The 19,651-nt window shown below is 26.5% G+C and overlaps 3 protein-coding genes across 10 annotated transcripts in view; 2 read left to right on the plus strand and 1 right to left on the minus strand.

The window, feature by feature from the left end:
- The window catches only part of raskol (Ras GTPase-activating protein raskol), a 758,358-nt gene that overhangs the window by 384,947 nt on the left and 353,760 nt on the right, over nt 1–19,651 (plus strand). The gene's annotated exons all lie outside the window — the stretch shown is intronic.
- LOC106684164 (uncharacterized) lies at nt 7,265–9,574 on the plus strand. Its single transcript, XM_014426092.2, has 5 exons — nt 7,265–7,403; nt 7,789–7,943; nt 8,025–8,105; nt 8,196–8,258; nt 9,335–9,574. Exons 2-5 carry the CDS (start codon nt 7,803–7,805, stop codon nt 9,440–9,442), a joined length of 393 nt encoding a protein of 130 aa, XP_014281578.1. The 5' UTR covers nt 7,265–7,403; nt 7,789–7,802; the 3' UTR covers nt 9,443–9,574.
- On the minus strand, nt 11,654–13,826 carry LOC136796448 (uncharacterized). The gene is made up of 5 exons (XM_067050218.1): nt 13,805–13,826; nt 13,188–13,342; nt 13,025–13,105; nt 12,872–12,934; nt 11,654–11,904 (listed from the first exon to the last, which is right to left on the minus strand). The coding sequence occupies exons 2-5, from the start codon at nt 13,326–13,328 to the stop codon at nt 11,797–11,799; spliced, it is 393 nt and encodes a 130-aa protein (XP_066906319.1). The 5' UTR covers nt 13,329–13,342; nt 13,805–13,826; the 3' UTR covers nt 11,654–11,796.

Below are 19,651 nucleotides of genomic sequence, written 5' to 3' on the forward strand. Positions count from 1 at the left end.
TATATATAGAATAACTATTTTTAAAATTTATTTACAAAAACTTTATACTCATACCGCAGTTGACATTGATATACGATTGGGCAGCCACGAGAAGCATGGACAATCCTTTTTCTTCAGACCTAATGGGTCCTCAGAGTACCACACGTATTGTCTTGAAGTGGTCATGATTGTTGACGAAACGAGGAGAACTATGAGAGGAATCCTAGTCATATTGGCTGTAAAGTATTATTTAAAAAAATGACAAAAATTAATTATTTAATATCGACATTAAAACAATGACTAATCATTACTTATTTTTATTGTGATCGTGTATTATATTCAAGGGTTGAACTTCACAAGCCCTCATATACATATAATCTTACCTGCTTCTTGTTAACGACTGGTCCTGCACTAGCACTAATGGATGTTTCTCAAACAAGTCTCGGCCTCCACTGACGACTGTGTCCGTTGCATTCTTGCAACTGTCGACAATCGCTACAAAATGCTATCGTTGCTTTTTTAAATTTTAGATAACCTTTTTTTATTTCTAAAATATTTATAGATTAGTATTGGGTAATTTTTTTTCTTACTACGTCCTAAACATTTTAATGGCATTTTAATATATTGGTGTATGAGAAAAGAATTCCTTCGTTTTTTTTTTTTTTTTTATTTATTTATTTAGAAAATACATTAAATATGATCCGACCAGATGACAAAATTTATGGGTCGATGTCAAAATAACACGTAAAAATGATAGACATAAATTAAATTTAATAGTTACAATTTTGACTATTTGGGCGTTAGTAGAAACCACTAATATTTATAAGCTAGATCAGTACAATATGAATTAATCTCTAGTGATAAAACTAACAATTCAATAAACAAATTAAATCAATATAAAGTAAATAATAAATATAATTGTAAGAACTTATGAAGTAAATAATAATTTATACAAATTTAAAATTAGTGAATTAATAATAATGAGGTAATGAATTTATAATAAATATGGAGTGAACCTGATTAAAAATAAAAATACATTATAGACTATAACAGAGAATAAAATATCTAGTAAATAATAATATACTTCATACAATAACATATACAATATGTGACTTTATATTTACTATAAAAAACTTAAGAACAGCTAAAGGATACAATAAAACAAGAATATGATAATAATAAGGATCTAGTTATAGCTAAATAATTAATGTCTATAACTAAACACACTCATACATAGCTAATTTTAATCGTAATTATGTAGAGTTTAGAAAAAAACTACTGGCAGATATGGTCATTTGGTGTATTAAAATCAGTTATTAGGAATAATGGAAGTAAAAAAAAATAACTAATTAAATATTTCTTGTTTAGTACTTTTTTTTTGTGGTTGATTTGTTTATTAGTTCTTCTGGTAAACGATTGAACCGATATGGTACCATATAGTTTGAAGTACGAACAACCCTCCCTACAACAAAAGATTAAGTAATTATACAAAAGATTATAGGGAGGGTTGTTTGACAAAGTTAGTTTTTTTTCCAATATATTTTATTTTCTAAATAAGTTCCTATCCATGAAGTTTAAGATAATTTTGTAAATGTAAAACAGTTTAGGTGGTAAAGTACTAACAATTTACTTCTGCAGTGCGCTATCTTAATGTTCAATAACTGTAGATTTGCAAGTATTGATAAATGATTATCAGCACCATAGCATTCGACCATATCTTAGTATCGATTCAAATAGTGCTTTTTACACCATTATTAAAGCTTCTCTATTAAGTACAAATTGGAAGTAATAAATTTTGTTTGAGCATACTCCTAATCTCTTTAAAATATTTACTATGTGGTGTTCCCAAGAAAAAGGCAAAATTTCCATCGACTGGGACGATATTAGGCTTAATTTTTTTGCTCCTTTAAAGTTTACACATATATATATACACATTACTTCTCATTTTTTTTTTATTTATTATTTATTTTAGATGAAAAAACATTAACTGCGTTCAAATGAAAAATCAATAACCAATAATTGTTATTGGGTGGTGTGGCTCTGATAGTATAAAAAATAATAATAAAAAAGAGTGGTACGATCGAAATTTTCTTTACTCACAATGTGATAACATGGCAGCCGGAAACGAATCAGTAATCAAACAATAATGATGATACTAAGTAAGTGGACATCAATTTTTACATACCAGTGTATAAGATCATTTTTTGATATCCTTAGAACTAACTCTTATCACAATTTGCAACAAAGTGATAAAACAGCACATGGTTTACAATTTCAAGGTTATTTTAAATTGTATTAGAGGAATGTGATAATAGTTCTTTTATTTTTTACAAACATACCTCTACCACAAACATACCATGGTAAACGAAAAAATCAATAGGGTAATAACAAGCCACCATAAAGCACTTTTGTCTTGTGTGTTGTCCTATTCTCACCCCAGTGGGCACAATTTCATATCATTCTACGGTGTTGCATTGCTATAGTTGAAATGGCGTATTATATATATTTTTTAATTTATATATATGCGAATGTTTATATTTTAGTCTATTTACCTTCCTTGTAGGTGGCAATTCATGTTCCTCCCCTATACTAAGTGATTTCCTTATTTTGAGTTTATATTAATTATATTAACTCCCTATTAAACTTCTAATAGCTGTTTTTCACAGATGGTTTCCCATTTGCTAACCCTTTCTAGGAATATTTCCGTTTGATTTAGAAACCCCTAGTGTTGTTCCTCCAATGAGGAATATCTTTCTGAGAAAAAATAATTACATTTATCAGAAAGAATTTCATGGTCATAATATTCTTAATGTTTTTATTTTTAATGGTTCATTGTTGCTTAGCTATTCTTTTCTGGGACCAGCAGTGATATATAATACAGATATTATGCAATCAATATTCAATGTTTAACGATTTTAATTGATTATTGTTTTTAATAATTTATTTATGTAAAAATAATCATTGTGAAATTTTTTTGATGAAAATTAATCAGCTTATTACATGTTTTCATTTACAATTAAATTTGGTATTTGTTCTGAATTATAAAGGATATAATTTATTCTTGATGATGTAAACAATAAATAATACCCGGTTCCCTTCGAAGTTATTGTAGAGTAACTATAATAATAATAACAATATCTTAACAGTTAATGATGATTTGTTGTTTATTTTGAAACTTATTCATTTCATTCACGTAATATTTGTTCATATAATTTTTTTCTTTCCTTATTTCTACATCTTTAATAGGGCAAGGAACTCTTGCTTGATAGTTTGTTGATAACAACTTTCCTCCGAGATATTCATTTGAAGACGCCATAATGTTCCCAATCGCTCAATGTGGAGTTTCTTCTGACAGTGTTGTTCGATTACGAAGCGTGTGTGACCTTTAGTGTTATCATTATTGGTTACTGATAGTGCATCAAAAATTAATTGAGCTTATTAATTTCACTCATTATTGTATAATTATTTTATCTTCAGTGAGGATAGTTGTAAAATTTTAGTGCGGCTCACACATGGGTTTACTTAATTGCTTTGTCGCTTGGAAATTTTTTATATTTCTTCTTATTTCAGCATGGTGTCGATAGTACAAAAAATAAAAAATTACTAGTTTCATCTTTATACAAAATCAAAAAATAATAATTGGTGAATGACACAAATCTTCCTTGTTTAATTATAATAATTTATTTAATATAATCAGCAACAACGTTTCTGGAATATCCCCCATCTTCATGCTGCTATAAAACAAAATTCAACAAAACATGTGCTACAACATTACTAATATATCATATATACATCAAAACTATTTATAAACTATTTACCTGATAAAAATATTTTATATATAACGTATAATTATATATTTAATTATATTATTCTCATTTAATGAACAAAAAACTTTTTTACTATTAACGGTTATACATTTTAAGGAGAATAATTTCCTTCCTAAAGGTTATCTTTCATTATGATAACAACCATATAGACTATAAACAATTATCTCCTACCTCTATTACCACAAAGATGAACAATTAAACTAAAATTAACAATTTTTCAAAAACCGTTTTTTTATATTATGTAAAACTATTTTTTTATACAATAACAAATAAAAATGAATAAATTAATTCTAGATTACATAAAACCACATGTATGTAACTATTAATAATATGTATATACTTATATTAATAAAAATGTATAACTCATGCTGAACACGAATAAGTGAAATTTTTATTGATGCTGACGTTCCAATATTTTTTGCTATAGCAGCCATATTATAGTAAAAAATAAAAATAAAACAATACAACCGTATTATGAGTTGGTAAAATGTAATGTAAAGGTTACAGATTGTAAAAACAAAATATAAAAATGTTCTAGTATTTTTTTTTGACGTTTTCTAATATCTTCAATGTTTGTTATCTTCTTAATTTCTTGTTAAACTTTGTTTTCTTTATAATATGGTCGCTATCGCGCCCTGATTTTGGCCTGGTAAAATCCTGAAGTTTAGACTGAAAATTTTTACATATTATCATAACTGTATTAATAATTTATTTTGTTGATAAATTTTAATTTATATTTGCTATAGGAAAAATAAATTTATTGAGTTAGTAGACATAATATATTTAGAAATATATAAGAAAATAATAATAAAAACCATGAAGTACAATAATAAAGATTTTTAAAAAAGTAGGTGAAGGAAAAATAGATACAATGTTTTTATCTCTATTATTTAAAAAAGTTTTTAGTAATCACCGTGTATTTTATTTTAAATATAACGTTGAATAATTAAAATGGGTTGCTAGAAATTGAGTTAACTTAATTAGAACAAAAAGTTGTATAAAACGCTGGTCCGCTGTTGGGCGTACAGTGGATACCTCCCTAGTTATATATATTATACTATTTTTATACATATTATAAGTTTTTAAAAATAATTGTTTTACTAATTATAGTATGCTGTGTAAATAGCTATCCACTGCTCTTGGACAGTACTCCCAATGTAAAATGTTTCTCTCTAACATTGTTGCTACGTGGATAATTTAAGGAATGACCAATGCAGACAGAGCATTTGATTCATTTTATCAGCCAGTATTTGCAATGAATGGAACACGTTTCCACCCTAATGACGTCGATATTTACTTTGATCTATTTCATTATCCAATTATTGCTGATTTGGTAAGCGTGCATTGTAAATTTATCGATTTATCATACAAATATGATTAAAGATTGTGGCGATTTGTGTTTGTATGCTCAGCGATTTCTTTTCTGATAACTTTATATGTTATCGTATAGGATGTTTACATTGTTCTTTGGTGGTAACTTTTTTTAGTATTTTTACATTTAATTGTACTACACAATCTATTGTTTATATAATTGTGTCGTCTAAGTTACACACGCGCTGTTTTCAGCATACCAGTTAATCCCCACGTAATCTGGTGCATATTCTAATTGCGTTTCACTGCGCTTAACTAATAAGTATCTATGCTATTCCAGTAAATGGACAAAAAGTAGAAAATAACCAATTGATTGATTTTGTCTTTTACACCTGCAATATACACGAAATGGGTCATGTTTTATTGTTTAAATAGAATTAAGCTTTAAAACAAAATAAAATTTTTGTTTGTTTGATTCGTCTTATAACTTATATGAAATAAAGGTATCAGTATCGGATGCATTTCAAACGTTTTTTACTTCACTTTCGGTTCTTATTGTTAGCAATAATACATGTAATATGTACACAAAATATTAAAGATTTTTATGAATAAATGTAGGAGAATTTTGGAAAAATATATAAATATCCATATAACGAGAAAGGCCGAGACCGCACGATCTTTACCGATCACATGACAGTTTCGTTTTCTTTTGTTGACAGTTAATATTTCTAAAAATATATTTTTCATTTATTAAAGTATTTGTTTTTCCTTTCACCAAATCCCAATAAAATACAATTAGGGTAGTACCAGTTGCAGATGTTTTAACGATAACATTTAAGTTTTTATAAGGTGAGATGTTAGTTTACACATAATTTTTGTATCAATAATTGCTTTAGGTTGGTCTCTGTCAAATATGTTAGATTTAAAATTAAAATAATGATTATTATTTTTCAAACTGAATAAACTTGAAATATGGTTTTGTACCTGCAGTAAGTATCAAAACTTAGAATAGAACAAAAATTAAAAATTGAAACTTCTAAAGGCATAAAAATAGTTCCTACTTTTAGTATGGCGTTTATAATAGATAGTTTAAAACAAAAAGTACGTGAAATTTCAGAAGAAATGAAAATAATATGGATAAAAATCAGTTATGAACAAACCTGTAAATAAATTGGCGGGTATCCACTTTTAATTATTAATAGCTTATTTATAAATATATATTATGTAAATGATAATTTAGGTATAGTTATATTTTTAACTAAAGTTTGTTAAGAACTATCAAGTTCATTGCTCCGAGTAAATGCTTCTGGTCTGATCACTGAATCGGTTTCACGTGAACTAAAATTATATTTAAATTTCTGTAAGAAATACTGCTAAATAAATAGGTAAACATATTGATGAAGTAATAAAAATAATTGGTGTTATACCTTTACGATAAACAAAAGCGAGAAGATGGCCTGGGCGTTTTTCATTAGTAATTCATTAACAACAAATAGCGAATAAAACTATAATGATAAAGTAAAATTTTTTGAAATTTACTTTTTGTAGCTTTTATTAATTAATGAACGTAAACGCCTCTTTAATGGCCAAGAAATTCAATAAATGAGAAATATTCAGGTTATACGGACCTATAATCATACCAATGCAAATACCCACTGTATGATTACTATGCAGCATTATGGAGAAAGTAAATTATAAAAAGACCCCTGTAAAACAATTTTGCTAGTTTCAACTTTACAATAAGGCAACAAGGAGTGAACCTATAACATGTTTAAACTCCATCATACAATAATTCACTTATAGCTTAAAATTTAAAATGTGTTCCAATTACTTAAAACAATTCTAAATTTTTGACAAAGACCTTTTTAGGTGAAAAAATTGAGTTATGTATCACAATATTGACTAAATATTTAATCTAAAATGATTTGGTAGTTTAAATAATGACAAAATGGACAAGAAACATTTTTGAGTGTCTGGAACCCTCACAGGTTTAACTAACACGTAAAATAAAATTTCTCATAAGTCTTTACTATTATTTATAGATACAAGTAACATAACTTTTAGTGTAAGAAATGATAATAGAATGCCAGCACCAATAGATAAATCAGGATAATGTGGCACAGAATAGATAAGACCAGGATGGCGTAGTTAAGAAAACTAATAAAAATATTCACAAATGAACACTGTGAAAACCTGCTGGTTTTCCATCACATGGGACCAATATATAAGCCCAGGTCCTGAAGGGATCATCAACAGATCAATTCAGCAGTCCACATCAACAACAAGGTAAGGAAGTCAATAATTTGTATTAATAATTAAAAATTCCAAAACAGAAAAATGATCAATTTTCGAAAGGTAGTTAAAATCATGTAATCCACTGGCATTAGCAAATTTAAAATAATTTCTAAGAAAATTATTTTCAATATCGATGATTCAAAATAAGTTTTGTAACTCTTTTATAGTGAATCGGTCTGCTGTCTCATTTAATATGAGATCTCGGCAAATAATGTACTTTCTGAACATTATTTAAATAAAAGAAAAAGTGACTTGTTATAAATTTGCTGCTGGTTAAAACTGTCTCTCTCTCTTAAAGACAGTATAAATTTAAACATTGGTCTTTGAATAGTAAAAGATAAAAGATATAATTAACAAAAAAACAATATTATGTTAGATAACTCCTGAAAGATGTCATATCTGCCGACAATCCTGTTATTTGCTTTGGCCGTTGTATGCTGCTCAGGGCATCTGGTCAGAGATTCTAAAGATCTCATGAAGAGGAGACATTGCACTTTTTTCGGGTGCCACTCATCTATCCCATCACAGAAAGTAAGTACAGAAAACAATACAGTTAAACAAGATTAAGAAAAATAAAACAGTTAAAAATATTAAATTACATAATATTAATAGCGGTTGGTGAGGTCTCTTCCCGAAGAAGAACCAGATACGAAAATCATCTATAGCGACCTACCTACAGATAGAATGCTTCAGGTAAATTTAATAGTTTTTATCAAAAGAATAATAAAGAAAATATATCAAATATTTATTAGAGAAATGTTTTCAATAAATGAATAATTTTAGGAAGTCAAGAGCCAGTACGTATCAAGTAATGAAGAGGTTGAAATAATCCGGGACGAAAATCAGGTAGGATAAATTATTAAAAACATTTTAAAAAAATCCGAGTTGCAATTTAAGAATATAAGTCGACCAACTATATAAAACACTAATAATTTAATTATAAATTTTACTTTTAACAGTTTAGAAGGGTTTGTAAGTGGTATGTATATATTTTTTTACTTTTTCTGGAAGTAATTATCCTTTTCCTTACTTGATTGTAACATTTGAACAACGATTCAGTTAGTTGGCCCAGCTCATTGTTCTAAAAATAAATAAATAATTCATATTTATGCATTATATTTATATTCATATATACATTATAATTCATATTTATTCTATATAACCAACAGTTATTAAAATTATACAGCTAATTCCGAATTAATTGAATAAAAGTTATTTAAATCTAATTAACTATTTACGCTGTTTTTAATTTGTAAATTGACATGTAACTGTAAATTACAGTATGATTTTAAAAACTGTTATTTTTTTATCTGTGAAGAATAATAAACTGGATCACGAGGCAACTGCCATCAACATTAAAAAAAATAAAAACGATGCGGATTTTAGAATAAAGCATATGACTTATTCTTCGGGAAAAATAAAAAAATAATACAAAATACTGATAATTATCTATAGGTTCTTTTTTATATGTTCTTAAACTATGAAATTTAACCATAAAACTTTTCACTGAATAAGAACTACCAGCTAAGTTTTAAATTACTTAGAACATTGCGATTTGGTTTAAAATACTTTTAAATTACAATTGTAATTAAATTTGAAAATTATTTTACATTAGACATTGCTTTTCATGATTTATGGATAATCCTTTTCAAAATAGTTATAACGTTAAAAGTACTGAATAGTATTTCGAAGGAATCCTTAAAGCAATTGTAAAAATATGATAAATATATTTAATTTTGGCGAAAAACAATTATATTGCATAAGGTCTAATTAGACAAAAACATTTTTCATGTATGCAAGGGTTGGAAACTTTATTCTTTCTTCAGTTGCTGGATTAGTGAAAAAAATGTAGTGTTACTTAATGTAGTTATATTTCAAATAAAGAAAAATAATGTTATAGTATTCATTTTCACTTATTACAGGAAGTCGATGGTGCTCGTCACAAAAGGGGAGTGAGAGCAGTTGCCTTCAGAATATGTCACAGGAGGACCGGCCAATGCAGGATTATCATTGTTTACAGAAGATACTAAAAATTGTATTCATTAATTAAGAAACATTTAATTATTTATTTCATAATCAAGCACAATAATTTCAACAAAAAAAATTATTTATTGAATATTTTATTTATTGTTAATGATAGTCCTGATGTCAAGTATTTAAAAATACATGTTCAGTTAAAAACAAAACACAAAGACTTTATTTTTTAAACCTTTATTATTAACATTTTTATATTATTGTTAAACATTTTTGAATGAACGAACTTTTTGAAATGATTGAAAATTTAATCTAATTTTTTTAAAAATTGATTAATCGATATTTTAATAGCAATGAATATCAATGGCTATTGAAGATAAATATCACCAGAAAATATGAATCGAGGCAAGATAATAAATTTAAAAAAAAAGTATTAAAGTTCAGACAGTCTACCTATTGTTTATTTAATCGTATTTAAACAAGCAATAAGTATTTAAAGGATATTTCACAAACAAACTGGTTTTAACTCTATAATGATAATGAATAGTTTAAAATAGCTTTTAAACTAAACATCCTCAAAATATTGTGAACAAATTTAAAATAAAATATAATGCTTAGAAATTATATGAACAAAAAATACGAGACTTACTAAATATAAAAATAAATTATTAAAAAACACACACGCACGCACGCTCACACGTAATGGGTAGTAATTATGATGTTATAAAGTTTTGGTTCTGTTCGTTTATATTTACAATTATATATACTTGATCAAGAATAATGCTATGAGAGAGCATGGTAGATCTACTTGCTTGAACTTTAATTATTATATTATGAATTGAGAAGTACCGGTTGGGATCTTAGTTATTTATATTGACTCTAAGATTATTCTTTCTATCATTGCCATTCAAAATACAACTGAAAGGTCTTACCTTGGCGCGTCTTTCAGGCTTGGTAGTAATAGCGCAACGAATCTTTGGTTCCGCGTTCCTCCTCGTCTTTCTCAGACACTGATATCTCCTATCTAAGATAAAAAACTGATATCTACATCTTTTTTTTTTCCTGCCTCCTACATTATTTATTTATTAAAACATTTACAATTATATATACATCTTATCTAAGAAACTTTTCGTCATCACCCTCTTTTTACTCCTTTTCTCCCCTCTACTTCCCATTCATCCCCACTTTCGATCTTTGTTTTCTCATTAGCCGCAGCCAGGTCCCCCTCTCTTTAACATATAGTTGAGGGGGGGTGGCAGATCCTTGTCCCCTGAGTGTCTTGGCGGTCTCTCTCTCCCTTTGAACCCTGGCACCGATCAATTAGTTCTCTATGTCCTAAAGATAAGGCCTGGCCGAATGGTATGCGGGTGTCTTTCTCATTTTACTTTAAGCCGGCTTTCCTTCTTTGACAGTGGTCGTCGCCTTTGACCAGGGATTTTAGTGTGCCTCGGTGTGAGATAAGGGCTTTCTAGGTACGTTTTTCTATTTTCTATTTTTTCTCCAGCTGGAGCTTCTAATACATATCATTATATCTATAAGTTACAGTCTGACTCAGCTGTTACTTCAATGTCAGCTGACTGAGAAGATCAGCTGATCGAATGTATATAAATATATGTATTGAACCCAATAAAGCCTATTTTACAGCAGTCCAATCGTGTCAATTCATTCTTCTGTTTTTTAACATTTTGCTTTCACTGATCTTAAGTCATACATTTATATTTAATAGTTTCTTACTATTTATTTTGCTTTATTTTAAATAAATAGTTTTTGTATAAATTATTCGCCACCTTCTGATGTGTGTGTGTGCGTCCGGGGGTGTGTTTGTTTTAATCATTTATTATTGTTTAGTAAGTCTCGTATTTTTTGTTGATATAATTTCTAAGCATTATTTTTTATTAAATTTGTTCACAATTTTTTGTGGATGTTTTTAAACTATTCATTATCATGCTAGAGTTAAGGCCAGTTCTTTTTGTTTGTGAGATATCCTTTAAATAATTATTGCTTCTTTAAATATGATTAAACAAGCAATAAATAGACTGTCTGAATTTCAATGCTTGGTTTTTTAAAATTTGTTTATTATCTTCCTTCGATTCATATTTTCTAGTGATATTTATCTTCAATAGCCATTGATAATCATTGCTATTAAAATATCGAATTATAAATTTTAAATAAATTTCATTCATTCAAAAATGTTTAATAATAATATAAAAATGTTAATGATAAAGGTTTAAAAAATAAAATTACTTCTCAGTGTTTTGTTTTTAACGAAACATGTATTTTGAAATACTTGACATGACAATCATGAATAATAAATAAAATTTTCAATAAATAATTAAATTTTTTTGTTGAGATTATTGTGCTTGATTACAAAATAAATAATTAAATGTTTATTAATTAATGAATACAATTTTTAGAATCTCCTGTAAACTATGATAATCCTGCATTGGCCGGTCCTCCTGTGGCATATTCTGAAGACAACTGCTCTCACTCCCCTTTTGTGACGATTACCATCGACTTCCTGTAATAATTGAAAATAAATATTATAAAATTAGTTTTATATATTTGAAATATTAATACATCAAGTAATAATAATTTGTTTCCACTAATGCAGCCACTGAAGAATGAATAAAGTTTCCAACCCTTGCATCAATGAAAAAAAAAAATTCCTTCCACAGTTAAAATGAATTCTTTATTCTAGTTTTTACATTTTGGGGTATTCTGCCAACCTAAAGATGTTATATCTCTATTTTACCGTAAGATATTTATCCTCGTTTATCCACTCTTTTTGTCTAATTAGACTTATGCAATATAATTGTTTATCGCCTAAATTAAATATATTTATCACATTTTTACAATTGTTTTAAGGAATCCATCGAAATACTATTCAACTTATTTTATATTTTATTGATTAAAAATCAGTATTTTTTAAAAATTGTACAGTGAATTTTAAATAAGCAAATTAAAATTTATTATAAGTGATTTATAAGTAATTTAATATTTACATACCTAATTTTACAATTACAATATCAATTTACAAATTTAAAACTATATAATTATAAAATTAACTGCGTAAGTAGTTAATTATATTTAAATAGCTCGAATAATTCGAAATTGACCGTATAATTTTATTGAATGTTGGTCGTGGATTATTATTTTTTAGTACAATGGCTGGGCCAACTGACGGAATCGTTGTTCGGATGTTACAATCAAGTAAAAAGGGTAATTTCTTCCAGGACAAGAAAAAATATATACATACCACTTACAAAACCTTTTAAACTGTTAAAAGTAAAATTTTAAATTAAATTATTAGTATTTTACAGAGTCGGTCGACTTATATTCTTAGATTAGAGCGATGGCCCGAATGGCGACAAAAAAAAAAAAAAAAAATAGAAATATTGATAACTATTTATTGTTATGTTTTTAATGGTTATTTTTCTGACTGCAACTCGGACTGTTTAAAAAATGTTTTTAATAATTTATCCTACCTGATTTTCGTCCCGGATTATTTCAACCTCTTCATTACTTGATACGTACTGGCTCTTGACTTCCTAAAATTATTCATTTATTAAAAACATTTCTCAAATAAATATTTGATATATTTTATTTATTATTCTTTTGATAAAAACTATTAAATTTACCTGAAGCATTCTGTCTGTAGGTAGGTCGCTATAGATGATTTTCGTATCTGGTTCTTCTTCGGGAAGAGACCTCACCAACCGCTATTAATATTATGTAATTTAATATTTTTAACTGTATTTTTTTTCTTAATCTTGTTTTAATTGTATTGTTTTCTGTACTTACTTTCTGTGATGGGATAGATGAGTGGCATCCTAAAAAAGTGCAATGTCTCCTCTTCATGAGATCTTTAGAATCTCTGACCAGATGCCCTGAGCAGCATACAACGGCCAAAGCAAATAACAGGATTGTCGGCAGATATGACATCTTTAAGGAGTTATCTAACATAATATTGTTTTTTTGTTAATTATATCTGTTATCTTTTACTATTCAAAGTCCAATGTTTAAATTTATAGTTTCTTGAAGAGAGAGAGACAGTCTTAACCAGCAGCAAATTTATAACAAAGTCTCTTTTTCTTTTATTTAAATAATGTTCAGAAAGTACATTATTTGCCAAGATATCATATTAGATGTGACAAAAGAGCGACTCTCTATAATAAAAGAGTTACAAAACTAATCATCGAGATTTAAAATAATTTTCTTAGAAATTATTTTTCCAGCTAATTATTTGAAATTTGCTAATGCCAGTAGATTACATGATTTTAACTACCTTTCGAAAATTGATCGTTTATTTTAATTATTATTTTTATAAAACTTTTACAATACATAAGAGAACAAGTATTTTAATTTCTACTGTCTGTTTTGGAATTTTTAATTTTAATACAAATAATAGACTTCCTTACCTTGTTGATGTGGACTGCTGAATTGATCTGTTGATGATCCCATCAGGACCTGGGTTTATATATTGGTCCCATGTGATGGAAAACCAGCAGGTTTTCACAGTGGTCATTTATGAATATTTTTATTAGTTTTCTTAATTACGCCATCCTGGTCTTATCTATGCTGTGTCAGATTTATCCTGTTTTATCTATTGGTGCTAGCATTCTATTTTCATTTCTTACACTTAAAGTTATGGTCCTTGTAACTATAAATAAAATTAGTGAAGTTTTTTACGTTTTCAGGTTTAATTCGTTATAACTAAGGGATTTTATTTTAATGTTTTCCAAATATTCATTTTTTATATTATAGAGATACGATTATGATTTCCTATAACAATTTTAAACTGTGTAGATATTTTAAAAAATATGGAAAATTATATTATTATAAAATATTTCGAAGTTTTTTTTTTATTAATAATTAAACTATTTAAGTACTTAGAATGTTTTGGGTACTAGTATATTTAATTGCGTATTTGTTTTTGATTTTCCATTCGGAATTATTAAATTATAGATCTATAATTTAATAATTCCGAATTTACTACAGTAAATTCGGAATTATTAAATTATAGATCTATAATTTAATAATTCCGAATTTACTACAGTAAATTCGGAATTATTAAATTATCAGCTAACACATATCAATTTTCGATCAATTATAATGAAGTAGATATAGTTAGAACACAAATAGAACTAAAACAGAAATATTTGTCTGGGTACTTTCTTACTTTTCAATGAATCTCAAGAACTCATTTCAATTTATGAAATGACTATATCTGCTTGTTGTGTTTGTTGACTCCGTTAAATGAGTTCGATTCATTTATTGTATTATGATTAAAAATTAGCTATATTAAAAAAAGTTAGCTATATTAAAAAAAAATTAGTCATCCATGAAGGGTCTGTACTGTGTAAGGAAGTACTGTTACTAGACCAATGGTTAATTATTAATTAATTTTTTATTCGTTATATTAGATATCTTGTTACATATGGTTTATATAATTGTATGTAGTATAATATTATATATTTCATCCTTTTCAATATTGTATTCTTATTTTTAATTAATGGAAGATTATTGATTGACCGTGTGTAGAGATGAAAGGAATATGGTCCGGGTGCGGTAAAAAAAAAATCAAATAGTAGAATTATACTATTTTATTGAGATGTTAATTTAGTCAAATTTTCTGTATCAATACTTGATTTAGGTTGGTAACTCTCTCTTATATACCTTAAATTAAAAAAAAAAAAAAAAAAAGGATTATTTTTTATTTTTCAAACTGAATAAACTTGAAATATGGTTTTGTACTAGCAGTAAGAATCGAAACTTAGAATAGAACAAAAAGTTCAAATTTGAAACTTCTAAAGGTAAAAGGATAGTTCTTACATTTAGTAAGAAGTTTCTAAAAAATGATTTAAAACAAAAAGTATGTGAACTTTCTCAAGAAATGGTCATGAAAATAATTTGGATAAAAATAAGTTATGAGCAAACCTGTAAATAAATTGTCGGTTTTACAATTTAATTATTAATAGCTTATTTATAAATATATATTATGGAAATGACAATTTAGTTATAGTTATATTTTTAACTAAATTTTGTTTAGAACTATTAAGTTCATTCATTGCTCCGAGTAAATGTTTTCACTTTAACTAAAATAAGATTTAAATTTGTATAAGAAATACTCCAATCTAAAAAGTAGAGGTGAACATAATTAATAAAACAATTTTACTAGTTTCAATTTTACAATAAGACAACAAGGAGTGAACCAATAACAAGCTTCAATTCCATCATACAATAATTCACTTATACCTTAAAATTCTTAAAATGATTTTTTGTTTTGACTGCCGTCAAAATAGCCCTGACGAAGCCCTGCAACGTGGGGCGAAACGTTGGCTCAATAAAATAGTATAATTCTACTATTTGAGTTTTTTTGACCGCACCCGGACCATATTCCTTTCATATTTTTAATTAAGTTCGTTATTAGCTTATTGTTATTAATTTGTTAATTGTAAATTAGTAGCATTATAATTCACTTCATAAGTTCTTTTAATTGTTTTTTTACTTTACTTTATTTCGATTTTAGTATTTTTTTTAATTGAATTATTAATTTTATCGCTGTGAATTAATTCACATAGTGCTGTACTAGCTTATAAATTGTAGCAGCATCCATAGCGCCCTAATAATCAAAAGTGTGACTTACTCAAATTTTATTGATGCCTGTTATTTTTGTATGTGATTTGGCACTGACCAATAGATGTTGTCATCAGGTCGGGTCATGTTAAATGAATTTTTCTGAATACATATATAAATTTAAAAAATGTAGCCTCAACCTCTTTATAAATTTCTTTTTTATCGCCAACGTTTCTCCATTATCAAGGGTAATCTGTTGATGTATAAATTTAATAAAGATTCTTTAACATCACTTATAAATCATTATTAATTATAAATACCTCGTACCTAAAATTTTAAATTTTCCCTCTTAATTTAAATATTCCCTCATTTTCTATAATTGTTGTATGCTATTATGCTCTAGTCTTAGTTACTTAACCTTTAAAACTAAACTATTCAGGGAAATTCAATTAAATATTTTATAACGAACATTTATACTGTATTTTCCAATTTTTTTTAGGTGGAGGTGTATAACCATTTCAAATCCTTAACTAACTTTTAGATGTACGATTTTTAAAATAAAGTTTAATAAAATTCCAGTAAATTGGGATTTCAATTTTGAGAAGACTTAATCATATACTGTTTTTAAATAAAATGTTGACATTTTATGCTTTTTATCTGTTGATGGTTTGGAGAATTTAAGAAGTGCTTTAAAACCCAATGGTTGCACTTTTTTGTTTTTTAAAACTACTAATAGATACTTCAAGTATTCATGCAACTTTTCTCACATGCTAAATGTGTTGCTATGGAAAATAGTCAGTACAAATTTCGAGGGAACCATCCCTCTATTCTGTAGTAATTTTTCAGATTTATTGTTCATCAACGCTGTATTTTATAAACAATTTTGTTTGTAGGTTTTGTATTTTAGTTCATTTCACAGTTCTTTCGTTTAATATTAGTTTTAAAAATAATAATACTTTCTAAAAAATGTGTTATCCTAAAAATGTGAGATCCTCTTCCAATTTCTGATCCCCATAGACAGAACTATTGAGCTGATATCGTTTACATTTAAAGGTTACTTGAATGTGCAAAATATTTTTTAATTCCCAAAATTTTGATTTGCATTTATTGATGATCTCATTAAAACATTTATTTCTGAATACTTTGATCAAATTATTAAATATTTATACATATGAAGATTTTTGAAAAGCGGTTTGGTCAAATTTGTAAAAAGCTCAAAAAGTAATTTTGAACTAATGTTTATCTTTTATCATAGTTTTATTTGTTTCTTTTTTTTTTCTAAAACTCCCAAAGCGATTTCCTTTAATTATTATGTTAATTGCAAAAAATAACACTATTTAAAAAAAAAACTATTGTTAGAATAAATAATAGTTCAAAGATTTTTGAGAAATTTTAATTTACCTTTTAGTCAGACCTTAGAGTGTTAATTTTCTTTGCCATTTTGTCATTATTTAAACTACCAAATCATTTTCGATTAAATATTTAGTCAATGTTGTGATACATAAGTCAATTTTTGAACCTAAAAAAATCCTTGTCAAAAATGTAGAATTTTTCTAACTGGAACACATTTTGAATTTTTAGCTGTAAGTGAATTATTGTATGATGGAGTTGAAACTGGTTTTCGGTTAAATCCTTGTTGCCTTATTGTAAAGTTGAAACTAGCAAAATTGTTTATTTACTTTATCTTTCTCCTTACTTGTTAATTAAATTTACTTTCTCCATAGTAACCATGTAGTGGGCATTTGCACTGATATGATTATAGGTCCTTATAACCTGAATATTTCTCATTTATTGAATTTCATAATTTCATTAAAGGGCCGTTTATGTTTTAAATTATTAATTCATTAGTTAGAAAAAGCTAAAAAGAAGGAAATTACAACAAATTTTACTTTATCATTATTGTTTTATTCGTTATTTGTTGTTAATGAATTTTTAATAAAAAACGTGAACGATCCCGAGGCCATCTTCTTCTCGCTTTTGTTTTAATTACCGTAAAAGTGTAACAGCAATTATTTTTATTACTTCTGCACTATGTTCACCTGTACTTTTTAGATTGGAGTATTTCTAATAAAAAATTAAATCTTATTTTAGTTCATGTGAAACTGATGATTAAGTGATCAGTTCATAAGCATCATTTACTCGGAGCAACTAGATAGTTCTAAACAAAATTTAGTTAAAAATAAAACCATAACTAAATTGTCATTTTTCATAATATATATTTATAAATAAGCTATTAATAATTAAATTGTATACCCGACAATTTATTTATTATAAGGTTTGATAATAACTGATTTTTATCCAAATTATTTTCATGACCATTTCTTGAGAAAGTTCACATACTTTTTTGTTTTAAATCACTTTTTAGAAACTTCTTACTAAATGTAAGAACTATCCTTTTACCTTTAGAAGTTTCAAATTTTAACTTTTTGTTCTATTCTAAGTTTCGATTCTTACTGCTAGTACAAAACCATATTTCAAGTTTATTCAGTTTGAAAAATAATCCTTTTTTTTTTTAAGTTAAGATATTTAAGAGAGTGTTACCAACCTAAATCAAGTATTGATACAGAAAATTTGACTAAATTAACATCTCATATTATTAAAGCTTAAATGTTATCGTTAAAACATCTGAAACTGGTTGATTTATCTACGCCAATTGTATTTTATTGGGATTTTATGAAAGTAGGAAAAACAAATACTTCAATGTGATACTTTATATGCTTAAAGTTACGTGAACTATTTAAATATAAATTAAAGCCAGAATATATTACAGTATACAAATTTGAATACGTATCAAAAATTGGTATCTTTAATGATTAATTTTATTTTAGCATATAATATTATTAGCTTTTGATATTGTATTATTATTTATATTAATACTCAATAATATTTATATGTATATATTATGTTATTATTTATATTTATATTTAGCTCATATCATTTCATTATTTTTTTTTTTTTTAGCTTATATTATAGAGATCAATTATTTTTTGTTTAACTGTAGCCTGTAGCACTTTGGACTCCATCCAGTCCCATTAAGTGGCTACTTTTGATCGGGTAAAAATCTGGCGGTCGAGCGTTATTCTGACCGAATCACCTCCTTGTACTACCGTTGGTCTTGTAACAGTACTTCCTTACAAAGTCCTGAACCCCTGAGACTTCACATGGGTTTTTGCGGTACAGATTTAATTTAATTATGGATTTCGAAATTTCTCTCCAAACATTTCAATATATATACTCTCATAGTCTGACTACTAACGTGATTAACAAACAAATATAAATGTTTTAATTATTTCTTACATTTAGTGATGAGGTATTTTAATTTTCAACAATTAAACTATTTATGAAAAGAACATCTTTATTTATTCTACATATATTTATTATCTTACAAAAACGTAAAAAGTTCTTCATTATGTGTGGGATATTTGACATATTTCTGTAAAAAAAAAAACCAAATGTTTGCTTTCATTATCCAGATTTAAATAGAAAATTCCTTGAAATTGCCTATTTATTGAAAGTTATTCTGTATGTTTTCCCTATATTTTATACGTCGAATTTATTATAACGTATAATTCAATCAAAATACATTCTTTTGCATATATATATATATATATATAATTTTATATGTTCTGTCATTGATTAAAATCTCGTACATTTTCCAGTCTTCCTATTGCAGTATGTGATAGGTACGG

Source organism: Halyomorpha halys, unplaced genomic scaffold (assembly GCF_000696795.3).
Source record: "Halyomorpha halys isolate HHAL.00 unplaced genomic scaffold, Hhal_1.1 Scaffold550.1, whole genome shotgun sequence".
Lineage (NCBI taxonomy): Eukaryota > Metazoa > Arthropoda > Insecta > Hemiptera > Pentatomidae > Halyomorpha > Halyomorpha halys.